Here is a 13,254-nt window from a genome sequence, read left to right as displayed (position 1 = left end):
GCGCCACGCGGGCGACGTGGTGGTATTAGAAACCACAACTACGAATCGTAGGGGTAGAAACATTTTGATAAATGTATTATCATTATGAAAATCATGTTCTGACTTAAGCCTGTAGAACGCAATTTCATTTTTTTCTGGGACGGGGCACAAACAATCAAATTTTTTTTATATCTAAGCAAAAAAAAAATAATAAAGATAAAAACATAATTGCGGGGGGGGGGGGGGGGGGGGGTTCGGCACGACCATATAGCTTTAAGCTATATAGTGACTAAGAAGGAATAACTTGTCATTTGTCAAAGTCTTTTACCTAAACTCTTCACTTTTAATTGTCAATGACAGATTCTTGTTACAAAGTGAAAAGTATACATTTATATGTAGTACAGCTATCCATCTCATATGCATAATCTATTTAATGAATCGTTTTATCCTAAAGGGAAAGTGAAATCTCAATCAAAATTTGTCACAAATACTGGACTCTCTGATTAATTATAATATACATGTAAGAACGGATCGTCAATTAGGACTGCAGGTTTGATAAATTCACAGCATGCATCTTCAGCCTTAATTAAAACGTTGTTTCGAAATATTACACTGTATCTATAAAAGCGTAAAATTAGAATTGACTTAAAGAATATTTTACACCACAGGGGAAATGCTTCCGTGGCACCAGAAGTTTACAGTTTTGATTGACAGGTGTAGCGCCGTGCATGGATTTCATGTAACTATGTACAAATAAGAAATGAAGGGATCTAAAGAAAAAAGTTATTGTGATTGACATTGTAATTAAAACAGAGACAATTAACAGTAGTTTGGCTGTGCTTGCCTTTCTGACATTTGAAGTAAAGTTTAAGAATAACTTATCATTGAAATGAAGTTGTAAAAGTGTATTATCAATTATTTTCATTTTCATCATTAGAAGTGCTAATAAGTTTGTTATATTCAAGTCCATGTATATGTACTCCTTGTACATTTTTTTTGAACCGTGTGTGCAAGTGTAATTAAATTATAAAAAGTTAACATACTTCTTAAATGCATGGCATTTACGTTACACAGTTCTGGACATTAGAAATAAATATATATTATTATAACAGTAACTTGATCCGAAGAGCCGTATCACGTCAAGTTGACAGGCGCGGATCATCAGATCAAACGAGACGCGAAGCGTCGAGTTTGATCTGATGATCCGCGCCTGTCAACTTGACGTGATACGGCTCTTCGGATCAAGTTACTGTTATAATGATAAATTTATTATATACCCCTTTACAACTAGCAAAATATAATAAAAAGGAAACTTTTTGGATCAATTACAGAACTTAAGTCCATTAAACAAACCATTTTGTCAAGGAACATTTTGATGCGCGAGAATAAAAACGTCATTTATCTGTGTACTACGTCATCAGTTTCAGAGAGGGGTGATATGGATTCAGAAAACCACAGTGTGGTGATCCGGAACGTCGGATCACATCGTCACGTGATTGTGTGAATTCAACAGTAAAACTGAGTGACAAACAGTTCGGTATATAATAATTAAGCTTATAGTGTTGGCGATATTTTATCGTATGCTAAAAAATATGTATTACATAAAACATGTATTTTAAAAAATTCAGCACAATATAGCCTTTCAGATACTTATACATAGAAAATCAGATTACATATAATATGAAATATTTTATTGAATATTATGATCTCTTCTCTGTAAACAGGTGTGTTTTGAAGAGGACATTGAAGGCGAAAAGGGGCTCGAATAGCCGCCAGTTTTTTTTTTTTCTTCGGAAAGCTGTACAGTTGTCTTGGACGACATATCGCGTACAAGTACAGTGTACAAAACAGCAGTGAAAATAAAAATAATGAACTCAAAGTTTAATTCTCTTCTCTCAATTATTTTGTGAAACATAATTACCAACAAAGATATAAGTTTTTACCAGAGTGTATACAAAGCGACTTTTCAAGCAGTACATGAAAGCGTTTGACGCGTGACCAGGTACGTGTAATTGCTTTCAAAACATGCAAACTCAGACTACAGTATCAGGTAGCGCAGGTTGCTGACCTGTCAATCAAATCAGCAGCCATTGTTTTATTTTTGTATGATTGTCGGGGGGTATGTTATCGATCTTAAGCTAGGTAGATTTTGTGGGCGTTAATGGAAAATTGGACGTTTAATAAAAAGCACATGTACTTGTCATATGCTGGAGTTACAAAACTATAGTCGACAGAGTTTTTCACACAGCATGTTAAAAGTTGGTGTAATCATAAAGACAGCCATTTTAAAAAGAAAATAATGTAAAAGTGTTTAGCAATGCGTCTTATTGTTTTCAAAATATATCTCTTTTGAATTCTTCGTCTACAAACCTTGTGTGTCAAGTTAGAATTATCTGCAGAATTAACCACACGCAATGAATCTCCGAAATTAAACACATAATAACACATAATTGAGAAATAAATCGTTTATTAAATACATGTATGCAGTTTAAAGATTAGGATTCATGAAATCGGGGACCTTTATACGTCCTTAATAAAATGTTTTGGATTTAAATTAAATCAAATTAAGATAAGAATAAATGATTTAATTGAATGATCCGGTATGATTTAAAAAATAATTTTCCGTAAATCATTGTGTCAGCAAAATGAATATAGAACGACAATGTTTTGTGTATAAGCACTAATAGCTGCTTCCTCGGCTACATAATTAGGTTACATAATTGTAAACAAACACAAAACCCGGGTATATGTGAAACGCAGTTAAATGCAGTTAAAGACCGATTTATTTTTTGCTTACTTTTTTTTTAAAAATTTAATATAGTGTATGTGTCAACATTAAACGACGAAAAGATGTTTTGTTTACGAACGCAGGTCACTGGTTCACACGCAATGGATCTCTTGTAATTTCGGCCACAATAATTTAATAAGTATATCACCAACATGACCAACATAGATAAGATGAAATAATTTGAAAGATCCGATTTGACTAAAAAAAAACAATTATCCGTACATAGTTGAGTTTGCAAAATAGATTTAGAACGGCAATGCCTGTTTAGTGTATGGCCACTGATCACTGGATCTAGGTCACGCGTGATCGGGGGATGGCCGGTTACGTAATTATAAACAAAAACAAACCCCGAGACGTATTGAAAATGTGTGACTCAATAATTTGGAATGAAACCACAGAACACGTAAAAACTTATTTTAAAGTAGTATTAGTATTTATTTTGGATAGGTTTATCATTTATAGCAAGTTTATTTCAGTTATGCGCATAAGGATTTCACCTTCACTTGTCTAATGAAACTAGTTACCTGTATATGGGTCAAGCTTCTAGCTCATTTATTAAAAAAGACTCGAACAAAATAACAAGTTCACGAGATCAATAATATGTTAAAGAACAACTTTTTTAGCGACAGCTATATTGAAATATTTACCGTTTTTGAGTTATAAAACGAAAACTTTCAAGGACCCTAGATCCCTAATTTAAGGGACCAGCCCCTTTTTGGAGGTGCCAAATGAAAGACCTTAAAATTGTGCACAACTTTTATTCAACATGTCTTAACAAAATATTTTTAGTTTAAAAGATACATAGGAAAATATGTGTAAATTTTCGCGCTTTTAGTCGTTCTAATTTTTGACCCCTATCAAGCGCCATTTTGAACACAGAAATCAAAAAACAAAAATAGATGTGCACAACTTCAATGCTTCTATTATTTAAATTCGGTAAAATTTCTACTCCAGCTTTTGTAGTCTCGGAGCCTTTATCCGGAAATGAAGAGTCCTAAATTTTTTTCATTTAAAGGGAGATAACTCAAAAGCGGAAGTGGATTTTTGATATGTTTGACAGCATTCTGATAGAGTTTTGTAACGTCTACAATCCCTGCAAATTTGAGCAAAATCCGTTGAGAAATGAGCGAGATATGAGGCCTCAAAGTTGGCGTCTAGAAAGGAGAAGAAAAAAAAAAAAAAGAATAATAATCTTAACCATCAGAATCAGTAGAAGGTCTTCCGTTGTGACGGAAGACCTTAACAAGGAGAAAAAAGGGTACGGCATTTACAAAAACATGTTATAAAGATAATTGAAGTATAACTGCATCTAATATTTCGAGTTACGAATTCAAGAAACTAGAAAGAACATATTAAAATTATTTTTTTGAACACAGACAGGGAAGAAGATGAGATATTTACTTTTTTTTTTTGAAAGTGAATATATGCATGTTAACCATGATCTTTTATCAATTACATAAAAAGAAATGAAATGTACTATTTTATCAAAGTCAGCGAATTCAGATATATTACAAAGAGTATATTTTCAGGGACAACAATTTTAATACATGTACAAAAACAAATGATCTAGCAATGCATAGTATTCGAAGTTATAGAACATATTGAATGGCTTGTTTAAATAGAATGAACACATACAATGATAAGATATTAAATTAACAGTATAATGTTTGAGGATAAGGAACATTACAGACTAGATATAGGTATTCAGATGTACATAAAAAAGTAATCTTTTGTGTGAATAATTCACACAGACATATAATAGTATAAGCATCTTGATAACAGTTTCATATGAAACAGAAAAAACAATCTTCTGAATATAAATTCACAATAGATAATTTTACAGTCCAGTTGTAAAACAAATTCATCTAAATTCATCGAATTCCACTATGTACTTGTTGATAAAGTCTTTAATGACTAAAAACTGCCCAATACTTTTCAATGACGCGAGTAATTAGAATAAACAATTGTTCGCAAAATTGCAGAAAGTATCATGATGAAAATTCCTATAACAACGGAAGTTACGACAAGACTACGTGCGCGTCTTGACTGCGCTTGCGCTTCCACCTCATCTCCCTCTACTGCTGCAGCGTTAGCCTGTATAACGTAAAGACACATATTAGAAAATCTATGACATTTTTATACATGTACGTTAATTTTATAAACTTCTAACCGTCAGAATGAAGTTGAGTTCCCTTTCTCTCAGTTTATCGTGAATCAAGAAACGTAAATTCTAATTTATGTAAGTTGCGATTTCCTGAGCCGCAGCTTAAAACATATGATGATTTTGTCGAATATAAAGTCGCCTTCAAAAATAAAATAAAATTCAGGTGAAAGACGAGCGGTCTACAAATGTACATGCACATATGTCTAGTCCTGTCAATCTAGAGAAAATATAAAACCGTCATGTAATGTGATTTAATTAATTTTAATATAGGTTTACAGATAATTACGTTACATTTGTAATATGAATTTGCAATGGATGTTTTGAATCTAACTTCATACTTTAATAAAAAGTAAACACTGACGTTAAAAAGAAATCTGAATATTTCTTTTTGATCTCAGTGTTCACTATAAATTAAAATATGCTAACATAAAAAAAAACAAAACAGTATAAAGCAGATGAAAAATTAAGTAAAAGAACTTCTGTGCGATTTTCACGAGGCCAATTTTATGCTCTTACCGAACCTTTCTTAACGAAACAAAAATCTAAACCTAACGAACGAAACCAAACGAGAACAAGTAAGCTTAAAGTATTATACATGTTTTACTCTTCTGTAAAAGGAATGCTCAAAGTAATGAAGGAGAGTCAGTTAAAATTACTGACTGCATAGGTACGACAAAGCATTTAACCAAACCCTGGTCTACATTGTTGATAAGTCAACGCATTGCACGTATTATTATTTGTCAAAATACTACATGTATTAAAGTCTGCTGAAGGATGTATCCATTCCAATACAGTTAATAATAAAAAATGCACTTTTATCCTTTGGAATGCAGCCATTGGTTTTATTCTAATACTAATACGTAGATATGCGATATATTATTGTGAAAAACTTAACACGTTTAATGCATACATAGTATCGTTGCAGTATAGTCAAATCCTGTACATGTAAATGTTTTTTTAAACAACTTTCTTTCGTAGAGAAAGATGGATGTTTTGTTTTGTTTTGTTTGTTTGTTTATTTGTTGTTTGTTCTGTTTTGTTTGTTTTTTTGTTTTTTTGTTTTGTTTTGTTTTTTTGTTTTTTGTTGTTTTTTTTTTTGTTTGTTTGTTGTTTTTTTTTTTTTTTTGATTTCTTGGGGTTTTGTTTTTTTTTTTGTTTGTTTGTTTGTTGTTTTTTTTTTTTTTTTTTTTTTTGTTTTGTTTTGTTTTGTTTTGTTTTGTTTTGTTTTGTTTTTTTTTTTGTTTTTGTTTTTTTTGCTTCACAAAGATTTTTCATGTATGTTGTCAGTAATTCTCCTCCCTCATGCCCATAACTACATTCATGCATTAAATGCGCTTTGTACTTTAAAGAGAAAAAAATCCAAAATAAATGACTCGTCTTAAAAATATAGAATAAAATTATAATTTTTATCTCTCGATTCTTTAAATACATTAAAAAGTCCCTTACGACCCATGAAATGTAAACTGTAAATAGAAAAAAATATATTGTAGAATGAATACCTATAGAATATACACTTGATAATTCATTTATTAATTGTGTTGTAGTTTTGGCAAGTTAACTGATAGAGAGAATTTAAGAAAAAAAAACAATAATGTGAACCCAGAGTTGCTTCCAAGATTGATGTAACTTTATAGTGCTAGATAGCAATACGAATATATAAAACTTGAAGGTCGTTTATCATCTATTCTGTTTCATTTGGTTTCAATTTCAGTTTCGTTTCATTTCATTTGGTTTCGTCTCGTTTTATTTCGTTAGGTTTCGTATTAAATTCGTTTCATTTCGTTTCGATTTAGTTTTGCACTTTGCAGGTACCCGCCAAAGAAACCCTGGTTAACTACATTGATATTGTACAATTACACAAATATCTCCTAGGTTTTCATTGACTGATAACATTTCAATTATATAAAAGGGTGCTTCCTACATAAGGACCTAAAACATTAAACATCACAGTATATTATCAATTACCTTACAAGCAGCAAATATAGCAAAAATTCCTGTTGGCCAAAAACAGCACAAACAAGACAGAATAGCCGGCACTGTCCAGTCCTGTCTGACTGGCCGTGATGTCACCATGGTAGCAGAACCAGGCTGATTGACCTGATAAGGAATCAAAGATGCATGTATAGATACTGGTATATCATCATACAGTTTTGATTTCTGATTTTTTTTTTAAATAAAGTCTTACCACAACATTGTGAGTTAATACTGGTGGCGCACCCGGCACGTGTTGATATGGATAAGGACCAGGAGAACTACCCTTTGGTGGATATTGGTAACCAGGATACTGTCCCTGAACGCCACCTTTTGGTTGAAACTGGTTATACTGGTTCTCTTGTGAAAACAAAGGCTGGGAACTAGGACTGGTTACTTCGTCGTACGAAGGGGGAGCTAATCACGAAAAAATATAATTTTTATCGATGTTGCAAAATTACCATAAAACTCTTATAGTCCTCCAACAAGAGTCCTATAGGTTTAGAAACTTTAACGTTCGTCAGTTGGCAGAGTTCTTTGTTCCTATATACCTCATAATAAGCATAAAAGGAATCTTACTTATTAATTATACCAGATAAAAAAAAAACAAATAAAGCTATTAAAATTGCCTACTTTTGGGTTATACTAAAACTTATTCCAAGTTACCTCAACTTACAAGTCTTTGTAAACGCAGGTACTTGCAATTCCTGACTTTTGATTTCATGTGGTCACAAATTCATGAACTGGGATCATAGTATTTTTTAGCTGTCAGTCTTTCATATTAAAAGATGTATCAAAGAACAATTTTAGGGGATTTTAGGGCTCATATTATCTGCAAAGTTTGGTAAAAAAAATTGAGAGTGTAACGTCTTACAGTCACAAAATCCAAAAGAAGGTCACTTTGATATATTTTATTTTTTTGAATAAATCAACTTACAAGGCTGGGAATTTTAAGCAGAATAGTTTGCAATAGATATAGAGCTCTAAACGTCGACCGACAAGAAATTCATAAAGTACCGGTAGGTGACCGTAATCTACTGCTGTGTTGACATAGCGCTGGGTAACAAATGAACGAACTTTTAGGGTTTGATGAACCTAAAGCCTAATTGTAGTTAAGATGTTCAGCAGAAAACTGTTGACAATTAAGAAAAATAAAGAAAGTAAAAGTATATCATCGTTACGAATTTTTAGTAGATACTTGACAAGGACTTACGATGCATCAAATAAGGTTAAATGACCCAAGATATCAATTCATTCTAAAATGATTTACAACTATGAAAGGAATTCCTGATCAATTAAATATATTTATGTTTTGGCCTATTTTGATCTTGTCACAATCTAATTCCATTTACTGACACAGTTTGTTAAACCTAGGTTTCAAAGTGTCTGAGAAAAGTTTCTAAAACGAAGCCATAAAATTCCAGCAGTGATCACTGTATTATATTTTTCGGCTGATACACCCAAGAGTCGGCATACAAGGATCACTAGGCAAGGATTGATTTTAAAAAGGCATAATTCATGTGAATCGTATCCTTGATATACAATTGTCAGTAAATCTTGAACAAGTGGCTGTTCAGAGAAAAACTTACGTCCAGGTCATCAGCCTTTGGATTCATTTTCTAAATGCATATCAATAGGCCTCGACAGAAACCTTTTTTTTTATTTTGATGATATTATAGTACTAGAATTTCTGCTGTCCACAATAAATTACTGAAAAAAATTGACGATGGATAGCCATAATTTAGAGAAAAAAAAAAAAAAAGGCACGATGATATAAATGTCTTTTTTCATAATTAAATGTGTTCGTCTAAGTGCTTACACGAGTACAGCACCAGGATCTATCATTACTGTGATATTTAATTCATTTCTGGCTGCAAAAAAGATATCTTTGTTAAAGCTATGCATATTTTCTTCTCAAAAACTGTATTTTAACATAACATTTAATATTCGAGATCCTATTATCCCAATATAATTGCAATCAAAAATGTGTGACTGTTGCTGTATTTGAATACACAATCATTTCACATGTATGTACATAACTGTCATGTCCTTATTATATGAATTTCTAATTCAATAATTAGTAAACGACATTTGTCGTGATGAAAAAGTACAAGATTTTAAATGTTCACATTCATTTTAATTACTGTTTTGTTACTTAGTTATTCTTGCTGCGATTTGTGATAATTTTTATGAAAGCTTTCTAACCCTTTATTTGTTTAGCAAAATATCTAACATTCCACGAGAACCATTTTGAATTCATCAAATTATCAATTGGCGTTAAACAGAGGAAATCCCATTAGGTAATTTTCGCACCTTGACCACGACAAAGATTTATCGGTGATTTTTATAACAAAGTTGTTTATCTGACATGTTAATTTCATTGTCCATCTATAGAATGTCACCCTTTTATTGTCGTTTACTCATATGAATTTATTATTCAATGATTAATAAACGACATTATTGTAGGTTGGAACGATAATTCAAATAAGCTCGATTTATCGATCCATCTCGACGATGACCTCGATATTATTTCATTCATCAGTATAGTATGGGGTTAATCAATATTCCCAGAACATTCTACAATACTCTAGTTATCATGGCAGAAAATGTGTCATACATAAGACATGGTTTGTTGAAATGCACTTGTGAAGTCTTAAGATAAATGCCAACGGAAAATAAAGTGAAATTTTGCCGTCATGACAATAATTTTGCATGCCGAAAACCATTTTTTTAATGTTCAGTGAATTACAGGGTTCATCGAAACCACGTGTGTATAATTATAATACTCAGGTTTTGTTCACATCTTAGATTTTGATACAGACAAAAAGTTATATAAGGAACAATAAAATACAGAGAGTTAAAATCCCAAAAATATACAATATTAAAAAATAATATGTGCATACTTACGCCCTCTTTTATCCTCCGAAGACATATTGGAATTGTTCAATACGCAATAACCATCACCAGCGTGCGGAAGTATTGAATGATCAGCCGAAACTGCGCACGCAATATTGAATTCCTGCTGTGGAGGAAGCAATCTAATTAAGACTTCTTAGATCAGCGCCATATACATTTTCAGAATGTGGGAAATAAGCTGTAAACAAACTATCGTCTGAAAATTTTAATTTAAAAAAATTCTCTCTCTCTCTCTCTCTCTCTCTCTCTCTCTCTCTCTCTCTCTCTGTGTGCAACTGTACTTCTTCGTTACGTGGTGAAGGAAAGTTTTTGTCAGTTATGTTTTGAAAAAATAATGGTGAAATTATCCCCAGTAGAAGTAAATCATTTATACACTTCAATCTTTTATTTATGTTTCCAATCGGGCAAATTAAAAGGATGGGGTTTGAAATTGGAGGGGGTTCCGGGATAGGACTCAAACTTTTAAAAAGTTTAAATATACCATGAATACAATAAAACGCATTTACAAACTCATGAAATACAATAATTCTGCTAGGAGTACATATAAATTTATTATAAACAAGACTTTCAACGGCATCTGACAAGTCACAAAATTAAAGAGGAGGCGCAAATTTTGCCACATGTATCAACCGCAACTGTTCATGTACATAAGCTGGAAAATCAACAACGCACAAAATTTAGAACAGGAAAGTGATTTTCTTCTGGTTATCTTGTAATTAACGGAAATGATTTTTTTCCTTGTGAACATACGTTTTAAAAACTGTACTAGCTTTCGTTTTATATCTGATAATTTTGATGAAATGGTGATAAACTGTTTAAAATACAAGTGTGACAAGGAATTTATTCAAATGATTTGATTTAGTAGAATTCCTTTCAGTTCTGTTTATTAATAAGTTTTAACCTCTGAACCAATCTCAAATCCATAGTCTTCATGTCAAAATCACTAGTCTTCATCTCAGAATTAAATCGAGAAATTTTGTAATGCATCAATTAGATATAGCTTTAAAGGAAAATTGAAATCAAATTTAAAAATTAGTTTTTTTTTTTTTTTTTTTTTTTTTTTTTTTGCCTTAGCAGAAATAATCATGAATTATTGACCATTAAATTGTTAATCCATTCTTTTCTTTCATTATAAAATGTACTTAAAAATTAATATTACAAAGATGCTTGAGTTCCTTGATATTGACAATATCTATGAAGACCAGATCTTCCCACAATCTGTTGGAATTTCGATTGGCACTCATTGTGCCCCTTTATTAGTCGACCTGTTTTATATTTCTATAAAGCATAATCTATTCAAAAACTACTACATAAAAAAGGAAAACTTTTTCAATGACCTTCAGTTCGATATTAGATATAACGACAACGTTTTATAATTTTTTTTTTTTTTTTTTTTTTTTTTGTTGTTGTTTTGTTTTTGTTTTTGTTTTTTTTTTTTTTTTTTGTTTTTTTTTTTTTGTTTTTTTTTTTTTTTTTGTTTTTTTTTTTTTTTTTTTTTTTTTTTTTTTTTTTGTTTTTTGTTATTTTCATTCATATGTCGACTTAATATATCCCAGTGAACTCGAAATTAAAGACACTACAGAGTCTAGATCTGCCACATCTGTTTCATATTTTTAGGATTTATACTGACTATAGACAATAATCGTTAACTTATACTTAATTGTATGTATGACAAACGAGATCACTTAACCTTCCCATCTCAATTTCCCTTATTTATGTAGTAAAATACCACCTGCATATGGTCTCTACACCTCTTAACTGATAATATACACAAAAACATGCTCTGAGTTCGATCAAGTTATAAAAAAGAGGCAAGCTTCTGACGAATAAGTAGATTTTAAAATGATTTCAACAACCCCCTATAATGTCAGCCTACTGTTGGGTTTTATTTTGTCTTATGTTTGAAACCATTTTTATGTCATTGTTTTTATACTGAATTTGACTACGGAGTTCTCTCTATACCTGGTTAATACAGAGTGTTCACGACGGGTGTAACCACGATTCACGATTTACCGTAACATTTTATATCCCACTAGTTTCCAATTGTGCAAAATATGTTTTTTTTCAAATTGTTTGAGGGGACTTTGAACAATGAACTCATCTCTAATTGCGTCCTCAGGTATACGTGTCAACAGGATCCATCCTCAGCATAAACATATCCTGGTCCATACGACTTCTACATTTAAATGTTTTCCTAACAATACTGAGATTTTTCCTTATGATAGAATTCTTTCTCTTCCTTCTCACTGAACTTATATTTGACCTATAAAGTTTCAGTTTATTTTAATTAGATGAAGCATTAGACTCCCAGTTCATAAATTGAGAATTGTTTTGTGATCTGAGTATATGCAACTAGAATCAAAGAATGAAGTATGGTTTCTAATAAAAATGATTTTCTACTTCAGCAAATGTGTGTAAATATTAATCTCTGTAATACATGAAAAATAACCACACTTCATAAAAAACCAACACTTCATACAAACATTTACATGCATTACGTATATGGTTGTATTCTGTAAGTCATTAGGTTTAAGATTTTCTATAACTCTTAAGAAAACTCTCACCACTTTTTTGTTTAGATAAATTCCTTGCCAGACACACAGATATGTGCATTTAAGTATTTCACGTAATATTTGAAACTTTCATGTTATTATGAATTAAATAGTTACATAAAAGATAATTCGCTGTCTTGGGTAAATCATGAATAAAGACGAAATTCTATATCTGTGTTCAACAAATTTTTATGCACTTTTCATTCATTTCCTCAGACATTTGTAAATGTTAAAGAATAAAAAAAAATCAAATGTTTATTTCTAATTAACATTGCTGAGCCATTATTGTTCCATCCAAATCAGATGGACTTGGTTTCATGATTTTTAATATTAAACTATATGTTGTTGTCAAAAGAAAAAAAGACCTTACGAAAGTGAATAACGTTGTAAGAGTAATTTCCCTTTTTTATGTCGTAAAATATTTTGTCAATTCATGATACTTACAGTAAAGAAAATTATTGAGATTCCTGAATAATTTTGTGCATATATTGTATATCTATGAGTATATTCTTTTGTTGAATTGTAATACTGGAGATTATTATCATGTTAGCTACAGAATAAGACAATGATAAGAATACTGCGTGACACATATAGAAAACGATGTAGTTCCTTCATCTCATTTATACAGCGAAAACCAACGATATTGTCAACTTCCCTTAATATCTCTGTGAAAAAAAAAATGGTGAAAAACATTGAAATTTTTAGAAATGCTTTATATCTTAAAAATTTCTTTGCTTTTTAAAAACTTTTCTTCATTATGCATTTTCCCTGACATTTCCATAGCTTCTTTTTTGTCAACCATCACAAAAGTAAAATAACTTTTTTTTTGGTATGTGAATGTCGGTTAGTGAGTTTCATGGAAGAAAAAATATTTAGTTCCAAAA

The 13,254-nt window shown here is 31.1% G+C and overlaps 1 protein-coding gene across 1 annotated transcript; it reads right to left on the bottom strand.

Moving 5' to 3' along the window:
- Positions 1-4,532: 4,532 nt before the first annotated feature.
- Positions 4,533-9,877, bottom strand: LOC133186391 (proline-rich transmembrane protein 1-like). Its single transcript, XM_061321647.1, has 4 exons — positions 9,810-9,877; positions 7,117-7,319; positions 6,897-7,028; positions 4,533-4,861 (listed from the first exon to the last, which is right to left on the bottom strand). Exons 1-4 carry the CDS (start codon positions 9,832-9,834, stop codon positions 4,703-4,705), a joined length of 519 nt encoding a protein of 172 aa, XP_061177631.1. The 5' UTR covers positions 9,835-9,877; the 3' UTR covers positions 4,533-4,702.
- Positions 9,878-13,254: the final 3,377 nt, after the last annotated feature.

Source organism: Saccostrea echinata, unplaced genomic scaffold (assembly GCF_033153115.1).
Source record: "Saccostrea echinata isolate AGI-Se365-2 ecotype Australia unplaced genomic scaffold, CSIRO_AGI_Sech_v1 ptg000013l, whole genome shotgun sequence".
NCBI lineage: Eukaryota > Metazoa > Mollusca > Bivalvia > Ostreida > Ostreidae > Saccostrea > Saccostrea echinata.
The sequence above is the reverse complement of the archived record's forward strand: the minus strand, read 5'-3'. Positions and strand labels throughout refer to the sequence as shown.

Bases quoted from the DNA above. Each gene is read 5' to 3' on its own strand.
- LOC133186391 (XM_061321647.1), bottom strand. From the start codon at position 9,834: ATGTCTTCGGAGGATAAAAGAGGGC. The intron at 7,029-7,116 runs GTAAGACTTTAT...ATTCCTTATCAG, and splicing joins TATTAACTCACAATGTTGTG to GTCAATCAGCCTGGTTCTGC. The intron at 4,862-6,896 runs GTAATTGATAAT...TACGTTATACAG, and splicing joins CTATATTTGCTGCTTGTAAG to GCTAACGCTGCAGCAGTAGA.